General features: G+C 44.6%; 1 protein-coding gene across 2 annotated transcripts in view; it reads right to left on the reverse strand.

Annotated features, from left to right (window-relative positions):
- Nucleotides 1-6112: 6112 nt before the first annotated feature.
- LOC119169114 (protein O-mannosyl-transferase Tmtc3) overlaps nucleotides 6113-25458 on the reverse strand; it is a 488628-nt gene continuing 469282 nt past the window's right edge. For both annotated transcript variants that reach the window (XM_075886398.1, XM_037420216.2), the window contains one exon: nucleotides 6113-13468. In XM_075886398.1, the coding sequence (XP_075742513.1) occupies nucleotides 13378-13468 (91 nt within the window). In that variant the 3' untranslated portion in view covers nucleotides 6113-13377. The remainder of the gene's footprint in view (nucleotides 13469-25458) is intronic.

The following is a 25458-nucleotide window of genomic DNA, read 5'->3' on the forward strand; positions in this document are numbered from 1 at the left end:
GAGAGTAAGGCGAACGTGAACATTGTAGTACTAAATAAGCCATGCCATCATTGACAACAACACACTTCAAACTCCTACCCTTCCCCCTGTGTGACGATTTGTGTTTAGCATTGCACCTTGCTGTGCAATTCGCTGGTGACTTGTCCACCTTTGAAGTTTGCAGCAAATTGGTGAGGGGGAAACTTAAGGGCTTCGTGTGCATGTTGGCGGCAACAGAAGATATGAAAAAGCCGGTGATGTGGCATCGCCATCAATATTCATTATATGAATTACCTCCTTTCAGGGAAAGAAAAAAAAAGATGCACCAGAGCAACAACAAAAAAAAAAAAAGACTGTACAGCATCCGCGATGGCTTATCTGTGCGTGCCAGCTGTGCTTGAAGTGGCAAACCAATTCTATATTGCCAGAAGCATACGTTTACAGCTGCCTCAGAGGGTAATATTATTGTCGCAATGGGAGACAGAGGCAGAGGACTGATTAGAGAGAGGCGTCTGTGTCTTTTATTAATTGTAATGCTGACAAGGTACCTGTGTGTTAATTGATTTCATTTTTATCATGTTGGATTTGTAGATAAAGTTAGATTCCCCTTGTTATCCTTCTCCGACAGTTCGAAAATTGTTTTTTAATAGTATAACCCTGATGTCATCAAAGCTGTGATCTTTCAATGTCCTGTGTTTTGAAAATGGAAGGCCTGGCAGGGAACAGACGTGTGCCAGATGATTGCTAACTAATTCTAAACGTCGTGTCTGCCAGGCCCACGTATTGAATGTTACATACCCCGCACTCCAGAAGGTATGTGACGTCTGATTCACAGTCGAGTGCTTTACCGTTATTCGATAGTTCGAAAATTGTTTTTTTAATGGTATAACCCTGATGTCATCAAAGCTGTGATCTTTCACAATGCTGTGTTTTGAAAATGAAAGGCCTGGCAGGGAACGTACGTGTGCCCGATGATTGTTGAACCTAATTCTAAACAGCGTGTCTGTCTGGCCCACGCATTGCATGTTACATACCCCACATTCCAGAAGGTATGTGACGTTGTCTGAGTCACAGTCGAGTGCTTATCCTGTGCTTATCATGTGTTTGCGTACTTTGCATCTGTTTCTGCAAAGGCAACAGCCTGTTTGAGGTTTCATGCCTATCTTTGAATTGCTTAAATGATCCTTTATACTTTTGGGTCACCTGTGTACCACACAAGGGGGAGAAGTGAAAATTTTGGATAGTCACACGCTCTGTTTTCTTAAAACGTTGTTTATGTTAGGTGGGTTGCTCCCGAAAGTTAATAGCGAATGTCTGTTGCAGTGCTTGGTTTAGAAGAGTCTGACGGTCCAGATTTTACACTTTTTTTTTATATCGTCCTCAATGATAGCTTGTGAGTATTTTTGACGAAGGAGTACTTCGCGCATATGTGTGCTGTTTGTGTTCAAATTCTCGGTGCGGGAGCAGATTCATCTGAATCTGTGTGCTTGGGAATAGGGAATGCTAGTCTTGCATTGTTACGGGTGGCAGCTTTTGAAGTGCAGGTATTGTTGCCTGTTCGTAGGCTTTTGTATACGCTAGTTACCAACGCACCATCGTCTATTCGAATTACATCAAAGAAGCTTGCGTATTTCAATGTTAGAGTAGGAGTGTGTAAAATAAATGCTGGGATGTGCTTGGTTAAATGCCTGTATGAATTTGAGGAGCTCTTTTACTGAATGAGTCCAAATCATGAATATATCGTCAGGGTGCTGTTTATAGAGTAAAGTCTTGATATCTCAAGATGAGAGAAAATTGGACTCTATATAGTGCATAAATATGTTAGGTAGTTTGGAACCATTCTTGTACCTGTTGCCGTGCCACTTATTTGAAGGTAGTAGAGATTGTTAAAAACAAAGCCGTTCAATTTGAGTACAAGTCTTGTTAAGACTTCAATTACTATTTTGCTTGGATATGCATCAGGGTTGTGGGGGCCATATGATTCAACAAGTGCCCTTACAGTATCATCATGTGAGATTGAAGTGTAGAGTGAACTAACATCGTATGTTACCAGGAATGCACCGTCTGGAATTTTTACTTCCGATAGTTTTCGAAAGAAATGGCTTGTGTCAAGCAAGAAGAACTCACGCGTGGGTGGCATGTCTCTGATTAAAAAGTCAATATAACTAGCTCAGTTATCGTTCCCGTGCCCGATATAATGGGTCTGCCAGGGTTTCCCTCTTTATGAATTTTTAACAGCATGTAAAAATAACCTGGCACCGAATGTACCGTAACAAGAGCCTTTTGAACCTGTTAAAACAAAAGAGATCTTTAGTAACAATTAGGTATTCCCACCTTAAGCAACATTGTTCTCAGTGTGATTGCGTGCCACTATTTGATGACACCACAGTGGTTCTTCATCACTGGAACCAACTAACCAGAAAAATAGTTGAATAATTTCACATTAAGAAAAGAAAAGACTGCTGCATTAGCCAATCATCGGTTTCATTAGGTCATTGGGAAGCCACTTTTCTGGAAGGACTTTAATTGAAAGTACGTAGGATTAAATCTGTAACACTAGTTCTTGTTGCCGACCTTCGTGTTCAACACGTGAAGGTTTTACTTGAATGCCTTGCAATTTACCCTCAACAATATACTTTTTTGTTTTCTTTGAAGTGTATAGGCTACACATGCTTAGTTTTTTATCAGCTGAGTTTGTGCATATTCTCTTTTGTGGGTAAAAAAGCAGCCATTGTTAAGTTCTTTTTTATACGTCTTGCGATTATTTCATCGTTGAGTGCTCAAAAATTTGATGTTGGATGAGTTTTCAGGGTCTGTTATTTCATATCTGTGTCGCTCGACGTCAGCATGCGTGCATATACACAAACTATTTTTCTGAAATGCATTTAGTTGTGAGTGTAGCAAGTCATTAAAACACTTAATGTTGCGGTATATGGCGTGATTTTAGGCTAACAACCTAACTGTGGATGAAAGGTTATCGGGTAAATCATTAATGTATATTAGAAAAAGTAACGGACCTATTACACTGCCTTGGAGAACACCGGATGTGACCTCGCAAAGGTTAGATGAAATGTCGTTGATCAACGTAAGTTGCTCACGCGCAGAGAGGAAGCTTCGTAGCCAAGACAGGATTAATGAATCAATACGGAGTGCGGTCAATTTAGAGATTAAATGACAATGAGGGACAGTTTCGAATGCCTTGGCAAAATCAAAGAAGAGGCAATCGGTTTGTTCGTTAGCATTCATATTAAAGTGAAGGTCAGTCGTGAATTCAAATAACTGGGTGTCACATGAGTAGCCCTTTCTAAAGCCGTGCTGATTAGAGAAGAAGAAGTTGTTGATTCAAGGTGATCGTAGAAATGAGAAGCCACGATATGTTCAAGTAGTTTGCAGGATATGCATGTAAGTGAAATGGGTCGATAATTACGGGGCAGTGCCTGTCATAAGGGCTGCAGCGCGAGCACGAATGTGCTAGAAGAAACAGACAAAGTCGAGGTACGGAAGGCAAAAGAGGACACTGTTTCTTCTAGCACATTCGTGCTCGCGCTGCAGCCCTTATTACTATGAATTCAAACCAACTAGCCCAAATCGCCATTCTTCTTCAGTGCCTGTCACTGGACTTAAATATGAGAATCACCTTACCAATCTTGCAATCCTTGGACAGCTCACCTGATGATAGCGACTGGTTAAATAGGAGACAGAGGAAGCGGCTCGAAATATCTGTGGTGTTCTTCAGTATTTTAGAGTTAATGTCATCAATGCCTGATGGAGTAGAAACCTTAAGATTCGTGATGAGTTGAGCTATACCTTCAGCAGTGAGAATGATTGGGGCCATTTTAAAATGAAAGGGTGATCAGGAACAAATGGCACATTGGAATAATCTTCTTGTGTAAAAACAGAGGCAAAGTACTCATTGAAAGCAATAGCTTAGCGGAAGCTTTATCAGAGAGCAGTGTTAGTTCACTATCGTGTATTGAAATTATTTGCCAAAACTTTTTGGGGTTTTGTTTAATAATAAACATTATTAATATTTTATTATTATTATTAGCTGAATAAAATTTATAATCTGGGGAGAAGCAAGGGCACCACTGCTAGAAAACTGTTGGAACCTTTCCATCAAGATCTGGGCATTTTATTTTGTGCAAATACCGTATTTACTCGCATAATAAACACACTTGCATAATAAACGCATTCCCACTTCAGTCATCAAAACTTGAAATCCTCCTCCTCCCCTGCGTAATAAACACACCCCCTACATCCATCCATTGCAGTCCCGCTAACCGACACCTCGCGCCTCGTCACCTGTTCGATCTCTTCTGTTTTTGGTTACTTTGCCAACGCCCTCAACTACCTCAGCTCGCTCCCCTTCCACCTTTGCCCGTTGCCGCATGCCCTATTGCTTTCCTCTCTATCTGTAATAAACGCATCTCCTACATTCATTCGCTATAGTCCCACTAACCGACACCTGGCGTTTCCTCACCCGTTCGCTCTCTTCAATTTTTTATTACTTTGCTGACTCCCGCTCAACCACCTTGACTCGCTCCCCCTCTCGCCCGTTGCCGCGTGCCTATTACTTCTCTTTCTATCTGTGCGCCACAGCGGGGTTTACCAACGGTGCGAGTGTAGAGACATCGCAGCTGATAAGCACACATCGAGCGAAGGTCACCAAACTGCCCGCACCAACCGACGGTCGCTTCCTGTGACCCCCACCCTCTCTTTTAAAGACGATAGTTTTTCTTGGGGACCTTCAACACAAAAATTTCGGTCTGTCTGTCTGTAAATTTGTCTGTTTGTCCACTCTTAACAGCATCGGGTATTTGAAACGGCCGACCCCATCTGCAGCGTCCACCTATGTTGCTCAAGATTCAGCGCTCATACTTGTGCGATTGTCGATTAAAAAGCAATTATTGCGTGTGTCTGGGGCACCATAACAACACGTAAATATTCTGCATGTGTGCCTTTTACTAGAAAAGGCATACATAAGTAATTTTGAGGACCGTAGCGCTTATCACGCTGCGCTAACCATCCAAAGCTTGCACGGAAAGGTGAGTGTTTCCAACGCTTTGCTAAAACGAGATGGCAGTGGCATCTACCCGTCGCCTTGCATTCTACACCTTATCACCTCTGAGGCGGGCGCGCACACCCGTCTTAGAGCCACGCGCTTTGTTTTTCACAAATCATCACATAATTTCACAAACATCAAATAAATGTTTTGCTCGCTCTCTCCACACGCAAGACTACGGTCTTTCGATGACATTTGCAGAATAAATGCAGATACGGTGCCAACTTTTTAGCATACTTTCTTTTTCTTTTCACTCTGTCCCTTCACTCCTTATTCTCCCCTGAGTGCACGCTTTTGGGCGCACCTCGAGATCACAAACAGATACCACTGTTGCGGTTAAACTATTGCGAGGAGAAAAGATAGTCGCAAAGCGTTTTTATGGCGCGCGCGGGCGGCCCGGGGACAGCTTGCAGAATACAGCGCCATCAACCACCAAAGATGATTGAAGTGCAACGAAGAAACTGTTTCCGAACAGTGTACGCGAATGTAAGTTGCGAAAGGCTAAGCGACCTAACTTTTCTTTGCATTACCACATTTTTTCCTTCCCCCAAAAAAGTTTTCATAAAGTTTGAACGCACCCCCCAATGAACACACCCTCCAATGAATTTGAACGCACTCCCCCCCCCCAACTTTGTTCTGATTTTTCAAGAAAAAAACGTGCATTAATTACATGAGTAATTATGGTACCTATGTATTGCATTGCACTAAATGTTCGATGTTTGTCTTGCTTTTTGTGCATTCCTTTGCCTATATATTGCACTGCTATAATTTCGGAAGAAACAGTCAAAAGTTTGCGCTCCCCTAGACCTCATCCTTCATTATTTATGTACGCAAAATACCCAAAACTATGGCTTCTAATTGAACAAGAACAGATTAGCCCAATAGCATGCACTACACTGCTTGCTCTCGCTGGTGAGGATCTTGAAGGAATTAAACTTGTTATGAAGCCCAGCAGAACTTTCAAGTGCGTTGATGAAATGTCTGTTCCACATTTCCGAATAAATGCCGTTGAAAAATACGGAGTGTCTGTCGGACACCAAGAACTCTTGAAGTTCAAACAAGAGACACGCCAAAGTTGCAAGTATGTATTCTGGACATTTTCTCCCAGTTGTAATGCGATATTGAACAATAAACTTACATTGTGCTTGTGAGCAACTTTCATTTTGCACATCTTGACTACATATCAGGAAAGAATCATTATAAGTGGAAAGCGCCACAGAGCTTTCCACTTATTTCTTTCACCTCAGCACTACGTACAGCGTGTTTTAATTTGAATAACTTCATGAATGTAACATAACAGTGACGCCAAGATACAATGTCTGAAGTGTAACTGAAATGAATTATATTCCTATTAAAGGAACTTGTATTAAGAAGTCATTCAAAGTTTAGGAACAAAGGAGAATTAACAGAATGTGTAGGTACAACACTGGATTTCATGTTGATGTGGTAACTATGTGTTCTCAATGTAAACATGAATCAAGCCTTATCAGGAAAAATACTCTGCTCTTATATACTTTTTCAGCACTTAATTATACTAGGCAACAGGCATTTTTCAGAAACATATATGCAACCTCTTAAATAGTAAAATACTTCTTAGACTTAATGACAGGATGAGTGCACAGAAGAAAAGTGACAAATACAAATGCAGTGTTTACCATCTGCGTAGTTCATCTGAACATTAAAGCTAGCTATGCCAGTCAAGCATAGTGCATAGCTTCCTCCGACGTAACATTAACCTGGCTCCGTCCACAGTTAAATTATTGGCCTACGAAACGCTTGTTCGCCCAAAGCTGGAATTCGCGTGTGCAGTCTGGGACTTACCACAAGCTAACTCAAGTACCATCCTTGAATCCGTTCAGAACCGTGCGGCCAGATTCATCTTTTCCGATTATTCATACCACACAAGCGTAACACTTCTTAAACGTAAAGCTAAATTGCCAAGTCTCAAAACACGACGTACAGTAGCATGATTTTGCCTCTTCCACAAATTCTACAACTCGTTATCATGTGAAAGCCTCCACATAAAAACTGCTTACCACCCATCGAATCGCCTCAACCACTCAAAAGCAGTATACCCACCTCGTGCACGCACGACCGCCTATCTAAATTCATTTCCTGTTCTGACAGCCACCGAATGGAACAGCCTTTCTGAAAGTGTCGTCACCAAAACAAACCCGACTCTGTTCAAAGCTGCCGTTGAAAAACTTCTGTACTGATTATTTTTGTGTCATGTATGCGATTATCCTTAGTGGTGTTCTCTGCTTCGCTGGTTGGCATTGTATGCTTTTTATGCTTCGTTGGTATGCTTCGTTGGTTGGCATTGTATGCTTTTTATTAACAGAGCGTGCTTGATACCCTTTCGTGATACGCTCATGCAGTTTTTGTTTTCTTTTTTGTGTTTGTTGATCAGTTGTGTAATTTTCGTGCTTCAACACCCCTCATGTAAAACCCCACTCTTTGGGGTCTTTGAGGTACCTGTAAATAAATAAATAAATAAATAAATAATTACCCTAGAAAAGTGAAAAAAATGTCCGGCTTAAGGAATGATGTTCTTTACATATCCACAGCTATCTTTTTGTGAGCTCTTGTTTCTCTTGTGCTTGTATAAGTGACACCTAAGACCCTGAATTCATTATATGATTCTCAATGCACTACAGAATGTTCCGAAACACTTGAATACTTTTACATGCTTACTAAGTAAAATTCATTTTGGTTGAAGAGTGCAGGCGGGAGGAGAATGAAGAAAAAAATTCACAGCTTTGCCGCAAAGGCGAAGCATTGAACGCAATAGCAACAAGGATGGCAAGTAGATCGAAGCGTGCCCCGCGTTTCTCGTGCACAAATAATGCATAAAACATACTCACAGGTACAGATGAACACGAATAAGCATCTCAGTTGTAACTTCGCTGTGTCTGAAAAGCGCGCTATTTTCGCAAACAGAGACTTTGCAACGATTGCAGTAACCTTTGTGCACCCGGTAACTACAACAGAAGCCTTCTGGAAAAAGCTTAAGGACAGCCAAGACATAAAATGCTCCCAACCCCGAGATAAAGGCGCACGAATGTGCGTTCAGGGGCTTTACAACTATCCACTTCTCTCCGCGAGACAAAGTACGCATGGGAGATGAAGGTGCGCGCTGCGACGCGCCACTGTGCGCTCGTTGCGCCATCTTGCTGTTAATGCTGAAAACACGATAGTTCTCCTACGAGATGCCTATCACTAGCGGTAAGTGGTAGATATAAATAGCTTTCTGTTTACAAGTTCAGGGATGTGCTCAGTGGTTAACGCCTAGCACTCACAACACAGAGGTTCCAAGTTCGATTCCGCGCGCTGGAGTCTTTATCTAGATTTTTCGCTTTCTTGCATTTTCATAAATATATATACGTATACATATACAGTGAATGACGCCGACACCAGCAGCAAAATCTAGCCGCGTGTGTCCACATAATACCTATCGTAATAAAAAGAACACAAACAAGCGATTCGTCGTCGTCTCGCGTGCGCTGTTCAACCAAAATGAACCCATACCAACTCACTCAAGCTTCCATTTTTATCAAGTAAAACTCAATTCTTATACACCAAAATGCACAGCTTTATTTGTGTGTGTTCTATGCGTATCTTAGATTTCGGACCTCTTTCTTTCATTAAAATGACTATTGTTTGAATGTTTATTCTGCATGGAATGTACTTTTGAGTGGTATAAGCTGGCTTCTGAAGGAATGGTTCCATACCAGTTTATAAGCAAGCAGACACATCCATTAATAATTGTGGGGAATGCTTTGCCACCGAAGCCAAAACATGCAACAGTGAACGGACTGGTAATGTGCTTGCTGTGTTGCATGTAACCATAGAAGACTGACTTCATTTTTTTTGCTAAAAGGGAAAATATCTCTAACTTAATAAGCAATATAGATGGCAATTGCAGCATCTAAAAAATAACCTCTACCAATTCCTGAAATTATACTTAAATTTCGAAACCCCATGTATTTTAAAAAAATTGTAAAACCCAGAGCAAGTGCCCTTTCTTCTTTTTAAGAGATTCCAAAGACCCACGACTGAGCAAGCCGCCCCCTCATTTCTTTTCAACCGCGACAATGTACGGCAGCAGCAATTCCTGTGTACCAAAGTTTCCTGAATAGTGCCCGATTTCCTTGAAACTATGCATACAGTGTGGTGCCTTAGAGTTACCCTCTGAAATGTAACAAATTGTCGGAATGTATGATGCACGTCTTCCTCTCTTGTAACGACACAAAATTTCACACGATAATTTACGCTGGTTTAGTAAAAACAGTGAATGAACAAAATATTTCATTACAAGAACTTCTCAGTGGCTCTTCCAGGACCGCCTTGAATTTAGGTTCACAACCGAGCAAGAGACCCCCTCCAAATCTTGTCCGATTATCTTTCATCATAGCTTCAATGCTAGCAAATGCATTGCGAAGCAAGAACCATGAAAACTCGTGCAATATAAATGAAAAAGAATATGCAAGCTTGCTTTAAAAATTCGACAAGGTAGATAAGTATTATGTGCAGTAACTTTAACAATGCGAGCAGACAAACACTATTACATTTTTGAACATAATTATATTGCTAAATGCACTGGGGTACCCGGCAAAATTATTTTTATATAAAATACACATGTAAATTGCACTGCCTCTGCATAGCACATAAGGAACATGCGAGTGAAAAAAAAGCACGTAAACGCAGTATCACACAGAACAATCTCTATACTCATGGTTGTATGTAACAGTGCAACAACTGTAGGAAGAGACAAAATGGGCAGGACAGCGCTGATATTTCATCTTCACATCCTCTTTTTAGCACAAAGATGAAGTACCAGTTGCCACTTATAGTTTTTGCAGCAAAGTCTGGTTATCTCCAGACAAAAAATGTTTTTATTGATAATTTTGCCGCTTGCCATCAACTGCAGGCATTACAAGTGCACGCTTATGTTTCACAGTACATTAGGAGAAAACGATTGATAATAGGAGCTCAAGACATCCCTAGACAGGAGACATCAGCAATGAGTCCATTGCCTCACTTGCGAAAAGGATGCCACTGTTGAGTGGTAGAGCACAAGCGTAATGTAAACTCTCGGGACAACCATAGTATGACGGTACCATGCGTATAAAAGTTCACACAATTTTAAAAATAAAACTGTTGTAAGTTCACACTTCGTGTGTCTGGCCACATTTCTCTTCTGTTGGTGTCTCAATCCCACAACTTTGTGCATTCTAATATAATGCTCCACAGGTAAGACATAGAAAATGCACAGTCAGGACTAAGACGCCAAATTAATAGCAACTGCAGGACAGTTTTGTGGCGTGTTTATTACATGGAAAATTCTCAACATACTGCATAGTGACAACCTAAACTTACTGCTTCTGAAGAAAGAAAAATTCTCAAGTTTCTACAAAGTGAGGCAATGAATGACACGTCCTCCTCAGCAATTTATTTGTACAAAAAGAACAATGCAAAAATGTCTGCTAACAAGAATATTCATTAAAAATCCCCATTTAATTTTTTTGACAGATCCAAACTTCAGCAGTCATTTCGTCGTAAAGCCAATGTGGTGCCAAGTATAGGCAAATGAAGTTCCCCTCACTGCAATGAACACTCATAATTCTCTTTAGGTGCCTGCTTTTTATTTTTCTAGCTTAAAGAGATGCTAACTACACACTTTATGTACAGCAACTGTGGTCACAAATGTGCATATGAGTCACTTCTCAAAATACATACATTGTACTAACAAGCTACATGTACCTAGCTTTGCATTAAGCGGCCTACTTACTGTTATCTCCTACAGCTCACGCACGGTGTACATGGCAACTTCTCAAAAATATAGTGAGTGCGACTACACTGCTTTATTTATTTACAATGTACAAGATAAGCCAGAGTGTTTGTCTTGTGGGGAGGCACTGTCTGTGCATGTTTTTCACTGTTTTCACATCTGCATTCTTCGCATACAATCACCATGGCAATGACAGGTTGTTAATGCAATGATATGTTCTCAATAATCTCGCTATTCACGATGCCCAAGAACTAAAAGTGGCTAACTGCAAAAATAACATGGCGCCCAAAGGAGGTTCAGCTCGTTTGCTAGCTTAGGAGCATATAGGACATGTGGACGCACGGACCGTGTAACTTTCACCAGACAGTCATGAGGTGCACTGAACTGTATATGAGGCCTAGACACTTTCTGAAACCTTGGAAGCTCGCCACCTGTTTATTCGCCGGGGTGTGAAATATTATATTTCAGCTCCATTACCATGCATGAACGACGCTTTGCGAAACCCTGTGCGTGCTACCGAAAACTGCACAAACTAGAACTTATGTATGAACTTAATGGCCCTCCGAGGTCCTATATACCCAGCCTGCCTGATGAATTTGCAGCACTAGTAGGCTGCTAACGAGTAGCACCATTGCTGTTTCATGGCTTCGAATGTTTAACGTGGTGATGGTTGGCAAAGATATTACGTCGTCATTATACCTGCGCTGTCCGGAACATGGAGTTGATTATTCAATGAAACAGAAGCATCTAACATCCCAGCACTTGCGGGATTCACAGCATTCGAATGTTGCATGTTCGATCAGCGCAATCGAAATATGAGTATCGGAAGGAATACACACATATGCTTTTTCTAACTTCGAAATTGCAAAAATTTATTGAACAACAACACCATTCGAAAGGTACCAGTAGTACAGGAGAAGTTATCAAAGAGGTGTGGATTGTAGCCGTAACTGCACGAGTCTCACCATTTCGCTTTCCTCGAGCGTGTTGATGGCATGCGGCGCTCCATAACGTTCACAGTAATTGCACTCGCTCCTCATGAGTGTTAACTGCTGATCGTTCATTGTCGCTGTCACTCTTGATGCGTTCACAACTTTTATACGTTTAGTGAAAAATTCTCGTCATTAGGTTGGTTTCGTTCAACATACCTGCTGAAATAAGTTGAGGAATCCCCTCCGTCGAGCGATTTCGGCAACACCAACAATACCGCGTGACTATATTGGTGAGCATTTAGACAATTTATCTCTGAAGCTCGTCAACGAGCAAATCGCTTGCAGTGTGCTGCCATCTATCCACAAAAGTACAAAGACAAGCCTCGCAGTGCTGGCCTATTTGAGATTGCTCAGTCAGATTTCCTCGAAGAGCAAATCCCGAGCCCTTGCAACTTTACGCGTACAATGTTATGGAATTCTTGTACTACAAAGCACTCAAAAAGCCTATATGCAAATAAAAGAAGGTGAGCTTCAACTGAAAGGGTCAGACAATTACACTTTCCTAACCTACGTGGCTACAGAAAACCGCATGAAGCTGATATGTGTACTCTGTCAGCTATCACCGTAAGCATGAGTCTCCACGTACTAATACGAAAACTTCGCGCCTCGCAAGAAGAAATCAGATTCCGGTTTACTTACTGATGCAGGAAATGAAAAACCGGTAGTGTTCGTTTTTTGCTAACATGTTAACATTGAGGTTAGCACAGGGGAGTGACTGCATTCTGACCATCCTCGGGAGACGACGCTCCTGAATTCCGCTTGGCAGCGTGACAGGCTATGGGCATTGCGAATGTAATGCAAGCTGCTATACTGATGAACAGGATGGCTAACTTAAAAAAAAATAGGGTGCCGATCATTATGATTAAAACTACATACAAACAATATCAGTATGTGGATGGATTTCAATGAAGACTGTCTACTGCGACATTATGTGAGTTTCTCTTCCTTAAACCACAACAACCACCTTCTGTCAAAACAACAACCTGTTTCACATATAGGTAATCACAGGAAAACATGTCTGCCATGACACGCAGTTTTTAAGCTTTTTACAGATTTGTTGCAGGTGTGATTGCAGCCACATTTATCTGTACCCTTCTTACACATATGAATTAAAAAAACAAGGTGCCTTGATAGATAAATGTACAAAGCATTGGAAAATTATCAGCACTATGCGTTGGATTCAGCTGCCTCCTTTGCATTCGATTACCGTGGGTATCAAACAATGCACACACCACTCGCATGCACTAGTTACTTTTTCATCAACAATGAAACCAGGCTCAACTGCAGAAACTTAAAAAAACACTTGGAATGGCATTATTTTCAACGGCAACAGTGAAACATGTGCTTGCAAAGCATGCATACTGAATATTTACACTTTATGCATTCGGTATATGACTGAATGGAACGAAATTCATCATTAACCCTCCTACCACTGAAAAAATTTCAGCACATGCCCCAAATCGCGCAGTAACCTAGTTGATTCCCAAAAAAACTCACGGAAAGACAGATAGTGGTTACAGGCTTTTGGCACGGATGAATTGTCCACCATGCTTTCACGTCGTCCTGCTGGAGCTGTGTGCCGCCTGCTTCAAAGAGGATGATGTAGCCGTTCTTGAGGTGGCCTTTTTTAAATGTTCCTGATACCTAAGGCAACAAATAAGACACATGTGATTGTCACAAAACGTATTCTACTAAGTAAAATGATATGACAATAACAATAAATCAACATGACAACACAAGTAGACAAGTATCCTACACAAAATGACCCTGTGTACATCTTAATCACAAAGGCATGCTGACGGTCCGAGTCAGGTGCGGCCTTTGCTTCTGCTCACGAGTCCACGGCCGTCAGCGTGTATCAACATACCAAATAGGCTAAATTTCCACTTTATTTACACACAGAGCACAATTTGCGATTTCTATGCTTGGCACTTACAAGAGGTTATCTGTGGTGCTTAAAGCCAGGGGCCCTGAAGGTTTGGGCATCAGAACAAAACTGCGAGAAACGAAGAAGAAAACCCGGACCCGATTGTCTGGCTACATCGAACGTAAATGGAACAACTGAGTGAGCCAGCGCCCCTGGGTCGTTCTCCCGCCCGCCGCCCCTTTTTCCTCCTTCATTTGCAACACCCGGTACCCAATACATATTTTGAAGTGCTCAGCTATAGGCTCAACTGTAGCACCTCAGAGCCCATCCAACAAACAGTGGGGTTGAATTTTTACATGCGAAGCATCTTATGGTCGAGGTCGATCCAATGTGCTGCACAACCACTCATACTGTGCATGCGCGTCCCCTTCCCCTCACACTCCTCTCCTACGCCCTACCCTCTTTCACCTCTAGGCATTCCTTTATGCATTGTTTACACCCCCATTATGCATGTGCGTCCCCTCCCCTCCCTCCCCTCTCCAACACTCCTTCTCTCTCACCTTGACACTCCAACGCAGGCAGTGTCTGCTAGTGGGTTTATTCATTAAAAAACCACCCGCTCGCATTGCACAACCATTCACTAGCCACGTTGCACATATAGGCACAGGATCTTGACCTCTACGGTAGTGGCGGTGATAGATTTCTCCTGTGTGTTGTTGAAAAATAAATATTCACAGCATGTGCGTTAACTAAAATCAGACTGAAGGTCCTTGTGTCCAATTGGAGTCTTCTGTCTCCCACTGCCCATTAGCATTAGCAGCAATTGGCATGGGGCTCCCAGGTTTCTCTTTTGCGCAATGCTGCGATGAGTGCAAGTGTCAACGTCACCATTAATGTAAGCGTTAGAGCCTGCTGCTTTGCATGATTCCCTTTAGTGAGAGATGGTGCAATTTACTTTACAGCAGTGACTTCTAGAGAATATTCTCACTCTCTAAATTTTCCAAATAATGTTTCGATTGCAATTACAGTAGGCTCTGGTTAAATAGAACCTGCAGAGGCCAGGAAAATATGCCCCACTTAAACGGAGAGATGATCAAAAGTGGAGAATCCAGGTATTAAACCAATCAGGTTGGAAGCAGTCGTTCTAGTATTTAAGCAGCAGTTCTGTTTCACAAATTTCTGCTAACAGAGAGTCTACTGTGTTCACGAGCAAAGCAAGAAAACTGGTGTTGTAGGACTACTCCATGTATTTCTTTGAAACTTACAATAACGAGGAGCAGAGCTACCAGTTGTAAACCTACTACTCATGAACAGGTGTGCAAACATGGACACAAAAAAGAAGTCAAAACACGGCAAATGCACACTAACAAGAGAAGAGAAACACAGCGGCGCAAAGAAAGAAGGCACACAAAGAAATATCAAAGGACGCTTGAGCGTCACCTTCAAGAGAAAATCCTGATTGTGCTTTGTGTGCCATCTGACCTGCTACCTTGCTTCGATTCTCAGAGCATGCCTCAAGTAACAATGCCCATTTCAAAATATCATTGAATGCTTATTGCAAGCACAGTTGTTATGTGCCCACTACGCCATAAATATTCCTTCTGCGAATCACCAAAAAGCCCAATACTCATCTGTAGGGCAACATGCAAACCTGCGTAACTGTTCGCTTCTGCTGTTGAGAATGATTAATTATGTCTAAGCATTTTGTAATAGTTGGACATTTTAATCACCCTAATAATACTCAATTCATATCTTTTCATGTCAGGGGCAATTCTAGGCGCCTATGCGCCTAGAATTAGGCGTTAAAAAAACTCCTTCTATTATGTGACATTCATAAGTGTTTCTTTTGAAAGGTTGAACAAATCTTGTGACTCTGCAATTGAGCAATTCCTTGCCACACAGACGGCCAGAGTTCAATACTCACTCGAACCTGATAATTTTTATTTGTTTTGTTTGCGTCACTAATGATTTTTCAGCCACGGACAAGATGACTATTTTTCACTGACAACCAATGATGACACAGACGCTGCGGCCAGAATCCCTGCGAAACGAGCTCTTCAAAGAGACACTAAAGGCAAATAACAGTTCATGTCAGAGTGAAAGCTCAATGTGTGACGTCTAAACTGACAATATTGTGACGAGGCGAGATCTAGGTTTATAGTATAGCATCCACAGAGATTCGGCAGCCAAACAAAAATTGTTCATATTGCTTCAAACAAAGAGTAGAGTGCAAATAACCAATTAGGAAACACATACAAAATATGTATTACGCATGAAAAATAATGGACGTAAAAAGTCCATATTTCATCTACCCTAGTAAAGGTATACATACAGTTTTTTTTATTACACAATAAAATATGAAATTTAAACTAGATAATTACATTTGTCATACTTTAGAAAAAATTCGGCCAAATTTCATGCAGATCTGAGCACTAGAAGTGCCCGAAAAAAAGAGGTGCACATTAGAAAAAATGGCAAAATTTGTGTTTTGAGAAAAACAAGCTTTAAAGTTAAAATTGAGTTTTATTTATGAAAGACATCATTAAATCTGATGAAATTTGCACACCGAAAAGAAAAATTCTTCTTGTAGTGGCCACTGCGACTAAAATACGCCAGCCCCATGAGTTTGTCCCTCTGGGCTTTTCGAGCTGACTCCTCACAGACATTTCGCTCACAGACAGGGCCAAGAAATGCTTGCCAAATTTCCGCTCCATCTGGCAGAGCCTTGTGCCAACTGCAAGCTAGCAAGAAGTTTGACAGGACTGCAAAATCCAAACTAAGTCCAGCGTCATGCTATTTTGTGCCATGTTTGTGCTACATACTGCCGTACATAATGGCAATCTCGCCCCTGCTGAGTTCTCTCACTGCGAGCTCTTTCGACATCTCAAGATTGGCGCTGACGTCATCCATTGTCGCATCACGAACTTTCCGGCTGACGGGTGTGAATGACTTTTGATGCATTGGCTTTTGCAAGCCAACAACTGCCGCAAATTGGACCAGCTGCTCGTAGCCTATTCCTACAGCTAACGTGGTTGCTTGGGCGAGTTGGTATGACATGATTCGCATAAAAAACAGCACCAATAACGAGGGACAAGAAAAGAAGGAGACAGACAGCGGCACTGACCGGACAAGAAAAGAGAACCTTCAGGCATTGCATACGGCGTAGACGTACATGGCGTCGATGACACATGGCTGAACGGTGAAACAATTAAAAGAGCCCAATGTACTAGAAATGAAAGTAACTAACGTGGTTGCTTGGGCGAGTTGGTACGACATGATTACGCTAGCGTTACTTTATCTGGTCAATCGCGTTTCGTGAGTGTCCTGGCACAATGAGTATGTAACTTATGCCGCGGTTTAGGGTTAGATTCTGCGCGCCTCGATCCCTGGATTGATTGATGACACCAACCTAACATTGACACAAACTACAAGTGGCCACTTAACATAGCCTGCATTTTAGTTGAGTGCTGCATAGTTGCTTAATTCTCGCTAAAGTTAGTTCAACAAAGAAAATTTTCAGGCTGGTCAGACATTCCGGCACACCATTGTGCGATTTCAGCAAATTTTATGGTTTTGGCGCAGCTGAGACGAAAAAAAGGGAAATGTATCAAAATGGTGCAGCTGGTGCCGCTATTGCACCCCTGAAACTATCATGTAGTTAAGCTGACAAAGAGCTTCAGTACCTGAACAGACTGAGTGATTCTCAAAGGTCACGAGCTAGGCATCACATAACACAGACTTAACTCTTTCGTTACCGCACAAATATAGTTATTTTTCGTATGTCCCTGGAAGATCGTTTTCGCCACTTTGAAAAGAACTAAAGCATGTATTGTGTCATAACAACTTTTGCACAATGAAATGCTCTTTCCAAAAAACATATGTTTAAGAGCAAAAAAAAATTTTGGAAAGAATAAAATGTGAAAAGTTTGCAATTTTTGGTTGTTAACTGGTAAACATTACAATAAAAAAGGCAGCTTCTCCTGCGCCGCGCGGTGCAGCAGCCAGCCCCACACAGAAGTCGCTCCTGGGCCGCACAGAAATGATGTCGCTTTAAAGATTATCACTTAAAGCTATTTGAATGTATAAATTATTAATGTATAATACGTTAAACCTTTAAAAACATTACTAATCAAGTGTTTGATGAGCCAATTAGTTTATATTTGTTAATTAAACACATATTACAAGTATTTTAAATACAGGGGGTGCCATGGGTGCTGTGGCTGTGAAAGGTAAACAGTGCAAGACGGTAGCTGCCTGCGATGTGCGTTGGTGTAAAAAACTCCGACAAAATCGTGGCCATGACCTAGGCCACCCCCAAAAAGGACCAGAGACCTTGTGTCGTCGCTGCTTCATGTGATTCCTAGATGCCCAGTTAAACCTGGAAGTCGGAGCTAGCGCGGCTGTCCACTGCACTGCAACTTCATCTGAGTGTGGGCGCCATAAAATTTCACAGTATGAAGTGTGGATTATTGTTGTTGGACATACTGCATTTTCTAAACTTCAATGCCAAGGGTTGTGTTGTCTAAGGTGAAAGTGTCCTTGCTGCCGAGTTTCCCTTGTCGCGAAGGGCTAGGTCGACGATGAAATAAATGCTTTTGCACAGTTCACGTGTGACTGACCAGACGCACAAGCATGAAAACCAACTGAGTCAGCAAAGTTTTCTTACGACGGACGGAAACAACTTTATTGTAGTGTTCTTACGAAGCATGTGATCTCCGAAGGCCAAAGTTACTGTATTGCAGGCTGTTTTGTTAAGTATAAATGCAAAGATAAATGCAAAATATTAAGATAAATGCAAAATGTTAAGATAAATGCAAAAATACTCAAAACAAAAAAAATCAGAATATGCATCTTGAAGATGAATGATGCAGGAACAGTAAAAAAAATAATGCGTCTTGTACAAAATGTTTTCATTCAAATAAAGAAGAAAATCAGAACCGAGGTGCTGCTTCATTTCTTGTGCCATGTGGTGAAGCAGTGCCATGGTTTTTCGTGAGGCACAAGTGAACTCTGTGGAGATGTGAGGCGCGACCGCGACCATCTTGCGGGCATTCCGCTGTACGGCCGCTCCCTTTCCCTTTTCCTGCTCTGGTAACAGTGCTTGGCGACAGATGGCGCCGCGCGCTGGCGCGGCACGAGTCATGTGTGCGCTCAAGAGAGCTCTCCTTCGTTGGTCGGCACCGGGTAAGCACGTGTTTTTTTTTGTCCACGTCCCCTTTGGGAATCGCCGGATTGTAGCCTGCCTGGGGCCTTGGCATCCCGGCAGGCGTGTTTACTTGAGTGCTAGCTTCGGTACTGTACACTAAGCCAACAGCGCTGCCTAGTGCTTGAAGTGGTCGTACCACACCAAGCCGCACTTGCCGTAGGCCTATGCGTACGAGATTTGCCCTAACTCTCGCGACCAGGCCCAGTGGTCACCGTGAGAGTGCGCAGCATAGCTGCAAGGGACCTTTTCCCGACCGGTGTGTCAAAGCTCGCTATTGCCAGCTGCGACGTGCTCACGGTTTCCCCTTATCGTTAACATCCCCGTCGCAAGAGCGGACATTGTACTGTTGCTCGGGGTGCCGCCGAAGGCAATAAAGCGTTGGTGTATTTCTGTTATTCGAACACTGTCTGTTTTGCCGCGCCGCGCTGAGCACCTTGTTAGTTGAGCGTGCACAGAGCGGTGCGCTACACGCGAGTAGGTGATGGAGTCGCGGCCCTGTGGCTCGCTAAGTGTAAACCCGCGGTGATCATCCGCTATGGTGAGTAGCGAGGTCACCACACTGGCACCCAACGTGGTATCAGAGGCTCATTAAGCCTTCGATTAGTCTCAGCCGAGTCAGCCCGCTTTTGCGAATCAGGCTTGCCGTGTTTACCCGTGTTATGTCTGCTCTTTGTGAGTTTTGTCTGAGGCTTTTAGCAGATACCGCACTGCTCGAGAATAGGACCAGTGCCCCCGTGAGCATCACAATCGCGCACCCTCACTTGTTTTAAGTCCCAGTCGGGATGACACGGGGCGCTAAACAACAGCTCCCACTAGAAAGGTAGTGTGTTCTGGGTCCGGGGCCATAGCCCAACCCGAACAGTGCACACCGGCAAATCGGAGTGCTACTGCTCCCTTTGTTATGCATGGCAGTTCCATGTCACAGCTCTCCGAAACCACTCTCAGTGGAGCTTCCGTAGTGCAGATCGGCAACCCGGCCTCAGCCGTTGCCGAATTTTTCCCGCTTGCTGCTACGCAACCTAGCAGCCAGGCTCGTTTCGAGCACGCGCCTGTACCGCTAGCCCCAAACAGCCTAGCAATTTCACGTGAAGCTGTCCCAAGAGGCAGCTGTGAGCAATAAGCGCTCCTCAATGTCGCGACGGCCGGAATCCATTTTGAAACCACGCCGCTTATCGAGCTTGGAGACAGTTCCTCATCGCTAGCTCGCGCCGCTAATGTGACGACAGCTTCCTTTGAAGCGGGCGCACAGGCTCTGCTGTAAAATGCCGCCCAAATGATTCAGGCACTCATGGGGGCAGCCCAAACGCTTTCGACCGTTCCGAAACGCCCTCATCCCGATGTCATGTTGGCCGTTCCGACCTACAGCGGGTATGGTGATCTAAAAAGTTCAAGAAATTACCTGGACTACCTCACACGTTACCAGAGAGCCATGGGTCTAGATGACCAGGAAGTGCTCGGACCGTCGTCCTGGCTGCACTGACTGACATCAGCTTTCCCGCCACCGAGCAGCAACCCTCTATGAGTTTTGCGCGGCCTTCCTGCGTGAATTCTTACCCACTGATTACGTGAGCGGGATGCGGCGTGAGTTTGAGCTCCGCACACAAGCTTCTGATGAGTCGCTTGAGGAGTACGTACGCGCGATGAAAGACATTTTTTCTATCGCTGAGCCCAGAGCCTCAAATGAAGAGAGCGTCGAACGGGTGATCAGGCAGGCACACCCGACTTTTTCGGCGTACCTGTGCGGCAATCCCTTCCGTGATTTGGAGGAGTTGGCCGTCGAGGCAAAGCTCAATCAAGGCGACATTCTTGCCGCGCGTGCCTATCGCCCGCCACCGCCAGCGAGCGAGGCCCTTGAATTGCGCTGCGCGTGGGGAGGGGCCATGACCCTTCCCCGGTGGCAACGGCCTGCAGGAGCTGCCTTTGCGGCTACTGCTAGAGGTGGGCGCATGTGGAAGATAAGCGGTCGGGCTTTAGATCTCTATATGTACGGGAGGCGCGCAACTCGATGCGCAAGCAGGGACGAAATTCGACCCAGCGCACCACTGGTGGTGACGATCGTAACAGCGATTCCTTTGATCACGCGGCGAACCGACCCTTGCAGCTCGAAACTGCTTCGTCTCGGGAAAGGGATCGCGATGAAGTGTGCTGCTTCAGCTGCCGTCAACTAGGGCACATAGTGAGGGAGTGCTCCGCGTTTGTGCCTGCTTTGAGGCAGGGAAACTGGAGCGCAGGCCGTTCGTGAAGACACCAACGGCCGAACCCTTGCTTCTCCCCTCTGCGTACCAGGCGAGCAGTCTTGCTCTTGCGCACGCGCCGTTTATTTCGGTCACCATTGCCGGTCGCCAATTCTCGGCGTTGCTGGACACGGGCGCAAGTGCTTCGTTGTTTGGCAAACAGGTGTTTTCTCACTTGCAGAAGCACTCGGCGCGCCTTGCGGGACAGCCGAACGACATTCACCCTCGCGAAAGACGTGGCCCAGTCGGAGGGCGCCAAAAGGTTGATTGTCTGATGAGGAGGCCGAATGAGACGCGCCCGTTTCATTCATCTTCTAGGGCTCAGTGTTCCTGTGATTCTCGGTCGGGACTATCTAAAACCAATATCGTAGTGGATAATACGAATGTAGCCTATCTCGACGGACCTTTTTCCGAGCTAAAACCGTTCATCAGCCCACCGGCGTTTACTGTTGCCTGTGCAGTAGAGGCCTCGAAACCGTGTCACGTGCAAACTTTGGGGGGCAGGCCCCTGCACCATGCACTCGTCGACTCAAAATTCCCATCGGGTTCGAGCGGCATGACATGAAGAGGCTCCGCATCCTTTGATCGCCTATGCGACTCAATTGGATGATACACAGAAGGCTCGTTTGTCGGCACTGTTGCGCAAATACGATGAGCTCTTCACCGATCAACCAGGCTGTACCGATTTGGTGAGCCATTCGATAAAAACTGGCGACGCCCATCCTTCGAAGTGTAACACCAGGACCGTCAGCCAGGCCAAGAGGCAGGTAATTGACGGCTTGCTGGACGAGTTACCCTCAGCTGGCATTGTTCGCCATTCGTCCAGTGCCTGGGTGTCTCCAATTGTGTTGGTGCATAAGAAAGATGGCAATCATTGTCTGTGCGTAGACTACCGCCGTTTGAACGGAGTGACTCATAAGGATGCCTATCCACAACCCACAATTAGCTCCATTGTAGGAAACCTCGGCACTGCGCGGTATTTTACCGCACTAGTGCCTCCAAAGATTACCTACAGGTTCGGATGGATGAGCGTGACCGGTGCAAGACCGCGTTCACGTCCCACGGAGGGTTATTTGAGTTCACTTGTATGCCCTTTGGTCTTTGCAATGCTCCTGCGACTTTTCAGAGACTCATAGACCGCATCTTCTGGGAAGCAAAGTGGTTTTGCAGCATATGCTACCTCGACGACATTGTGATTTATTCACGAACCTTCGAAGAGCACTTGACCCACACTGCCGATGTGCTCGAGAGGGTGAGAGCCGCCGGGATGATGTTTAATCCCACCGAGGCCCAACTAGCACAAACCCGAGTTCAATTACTTAGCTTTACGCTGGGCGATGGCTCCATTGAGCCAGACCGGGAGAAACTTCGAGCAATCCTTAACTTCCCCACGCCCAAGGATGTACGCAGCCTGCACCGCTTTCTCGGAATGGGCAATTTTTACCGGTCGTTCATTCCGTCCTGTGCCCGAGTGCAAGCGCCCTTGACCAAGCTCTTGAGTAAGTCAGCTGAGTGGCGATGGGGAACTGAGCAGCAAGAGGCAGTTTGCCGTCTGTCTAGCGCCATTGCGGAGACAGCGCAGCTCAAGCTCCATGACCTGGCCAGACCATTTGTTGTCCAGACTGACGCAAGCGATCTGGGAATAGGAGCAGTTCTCCAACAGGAATATGATGATGTGTTGCGACGTTGGCCTTTGCCAGCCGTTCGTTGATATTCGCGGAAAAAGATTATTCTGTGACCGAGAGGGAGTGTCTCGCCATCGTGTTTGCACTGCGGAAGTTTGATGGCTACCTAGACGGGACGAAATTTGTGGTGCAAACAGATCACAGCGCGCTTAGCTGGCTGATGCAGCTCCGTGAGCCTGCAGGCAGGCTATCGCACTGGGCTCTCCTAATACAGCATTATGACTTTTCAGTGCAGTATCGGAAGGGGAGCACTAACGTGGTAGCTAATGCGCTAGCTCATGCCCCAGTGTCTACTGGGAGCCTGAATCCCGGTGCGACAACCGCTAGCGGTGCCTTTGCGCAAGCGAGCGACGCCGGCAAAACAGCAACGGAGCCGCCGAGTGGAGAAAAGGGTGAGTGCGCCATCGAGCAAACCCTTTCCGCGGGCCAGGCAAGCAGCGTGCCGCGAAGCGGGCGAGAGGGGGAGCGGAAGGGAAGTGAACCCATGACGCCAACACGACCGGATGTGACGGCTGCCGTCCTGAGTGGGAATGATACCAGACTCCCCTTTGGGAGAATGGGAATCGCTTTCAGTGGACAAGAGTTACTGAAGGCCCAGCAAGATGATCCGTTTTGTCACGAGTTGAGTGACGGTCTTAGGGAGATGGAGCGCCGAGATGCTGCTGGTAGAGCGGCGGGCGCAGGGGGACGAGAACCAGCGTGTGTCACTGGGTCCCCCCCGGATACATACTTGCTGGACCATGATGGAATCCTGCTGAAATACATAGCCACGAATGAGGAGTCCATGGACCCGTTTAAGGTGGTTGTGCCCAAAAGACTGAAAGGAGCTCTGTGGTGAGCCTCTATCGACGAGCCCATGGCTGGTCACCTCAGTGGCTCCATAGTTTTTGCGGAACTGAGCAGGGTTTTGACTTGGCTTGGCATGAAGCGTGACATTTTTCGCTATTGCCATTCCTGCCATGTCTGTCAAGTGGTGAAATCAAGGGGCGGCAAGCCGCCTGGTTTGAAGCAACCGATTGTCAGTGAGCGTCCGTGGCAAGTAGCCACCTGCGATCTAATGGGGCCGTTTCCCAGGAGTAAGCAGGGGTTTATACATCTGATGGTAGTCGTTGATCATTTTTCCAAATGGGTGGAGTTGTTTCCGTTACAGAAACTGACAGCACGAGCGGTGCTAGAGAGGCTACAGGAAATGTTTTGTCGGTTCGGCTTTCCGAAGAGATTGATCACGGACAACGCGTCGTATTATATCACTAAACCACTTCGCCCTACCATCCCCAGTCTAATTTGACAAAGCAAACCAATCGTACCCTTTAACCAATGTTGGCGGCCTTTGCCGAAAGTCAGAAGGACAGGGCAGACCATTTTAATGAACTCGCGTTTGCAATCCGAACCTCCGAGAGTCGCTCTACTGATTTCTCTCCCGCTTTCCTTAACTTCAAAAGAATGTTGGCAAATCCGATGACCAGTATCATGGAATGCCAGCTCGGGGACGAGGAAGAACCGACAGACTGTTCTGCTTATGCTTCAACACTTCGGGACAGGCTTTGTCGAGCTCTCAGTAGAACGAGGCAGAGTTTGGCATCGGCCAGGGCCGAGCAAGAGGCCCAGTACGACTGAAAACATCATTTAACCATATGGTGTAGTAGCGAAAATTCACGGGGACGAAGAGGACAAAAAAACACGACACTCGCTACACCCGCAACTAATTTTTATTTCAGAAGCAGCACTTCATATATAACCCATAACCCTAGCGACACAGAAAAGAACTACGAACACTGAATCATTGCCAACAGAAGCTTTTGAGCAGACTCAAGCGATAGTACACGGCAGTTAAGCTTAGACACTTTTAGATGACATATCTAAAACAGCCCTGGGTAACATCAAATAAAAAAACCCAAAAAATTTGCGAGAATTCACACGTGTTTGAAACAAAATTTTGAAACGATAAAAAGGAGAGTATGACACATGCAAACACTGATCTCAATTTAGTCCTTCGAGGTAGCTGGCTTCTCGGTTACTTAACGAAACCGATGACTGACTAATGCATCCTTCTTTTCTTTTTTTAATGTGAAAGGCTTCGACAATTTCTCTGGTTAGTTAGTTTCCATGACGGAAGACTACGGTTGTGTCACTGTACAGTGGTGAGCAGCCACACTGGGAACAGTGTCTCTTTATGTGAGAGTGTATGTCAGTTCCTAATGATCGCTTGTGTTCTAAAAGTCGGGTGTTCAAACAACGACCCGTCTGGCCGATGTATACCTTTCCACACGTAAGCGGCAAGCAATACACGACTGATAGGATACACTTAACAAACTTTGTTGTGTGATTTACCGTACAACTACCAGCATTAGTGTTTACTGCTATGGAAACTTCACGGTCTAGTTTGGAACATATTTTACTAAGCTTGTTGGGTGCCGAAAAAACTAATTCTAGGCCATAGCGATTACCTACGTTTTTTAAGTTATGGGCAATCTTGTGCGCATATGGAACTGACACTATCTTCCTCCTGTTTTCATTACTTGTCATTTCTTTATGAAAGTTGTTGCGTACGTGACTAATCAGCTTGTTAGCTGATCTACACAACACGTGTTTTTCGTACCCAGCAATTTTTAGCCTGATAATTTGTTGGTTGAAGCTTTCGC

The sequence above is a fragment of the Rhipicephalus microplus genome, chromosome 2 (genome assembly GCF_043290135.1).
Source record: "Rhipicephalus microplus isolate Deutch F79 chromosome 2, USDA_Rmic, whole genome shotgun sequence".
Lineage (NCBI taxonomy): Eukaryota > Metazoa > Arthropoda > Arachnida > Ixodida > Ixodidae > Rhipicephalus > Rhipicephalus microplus.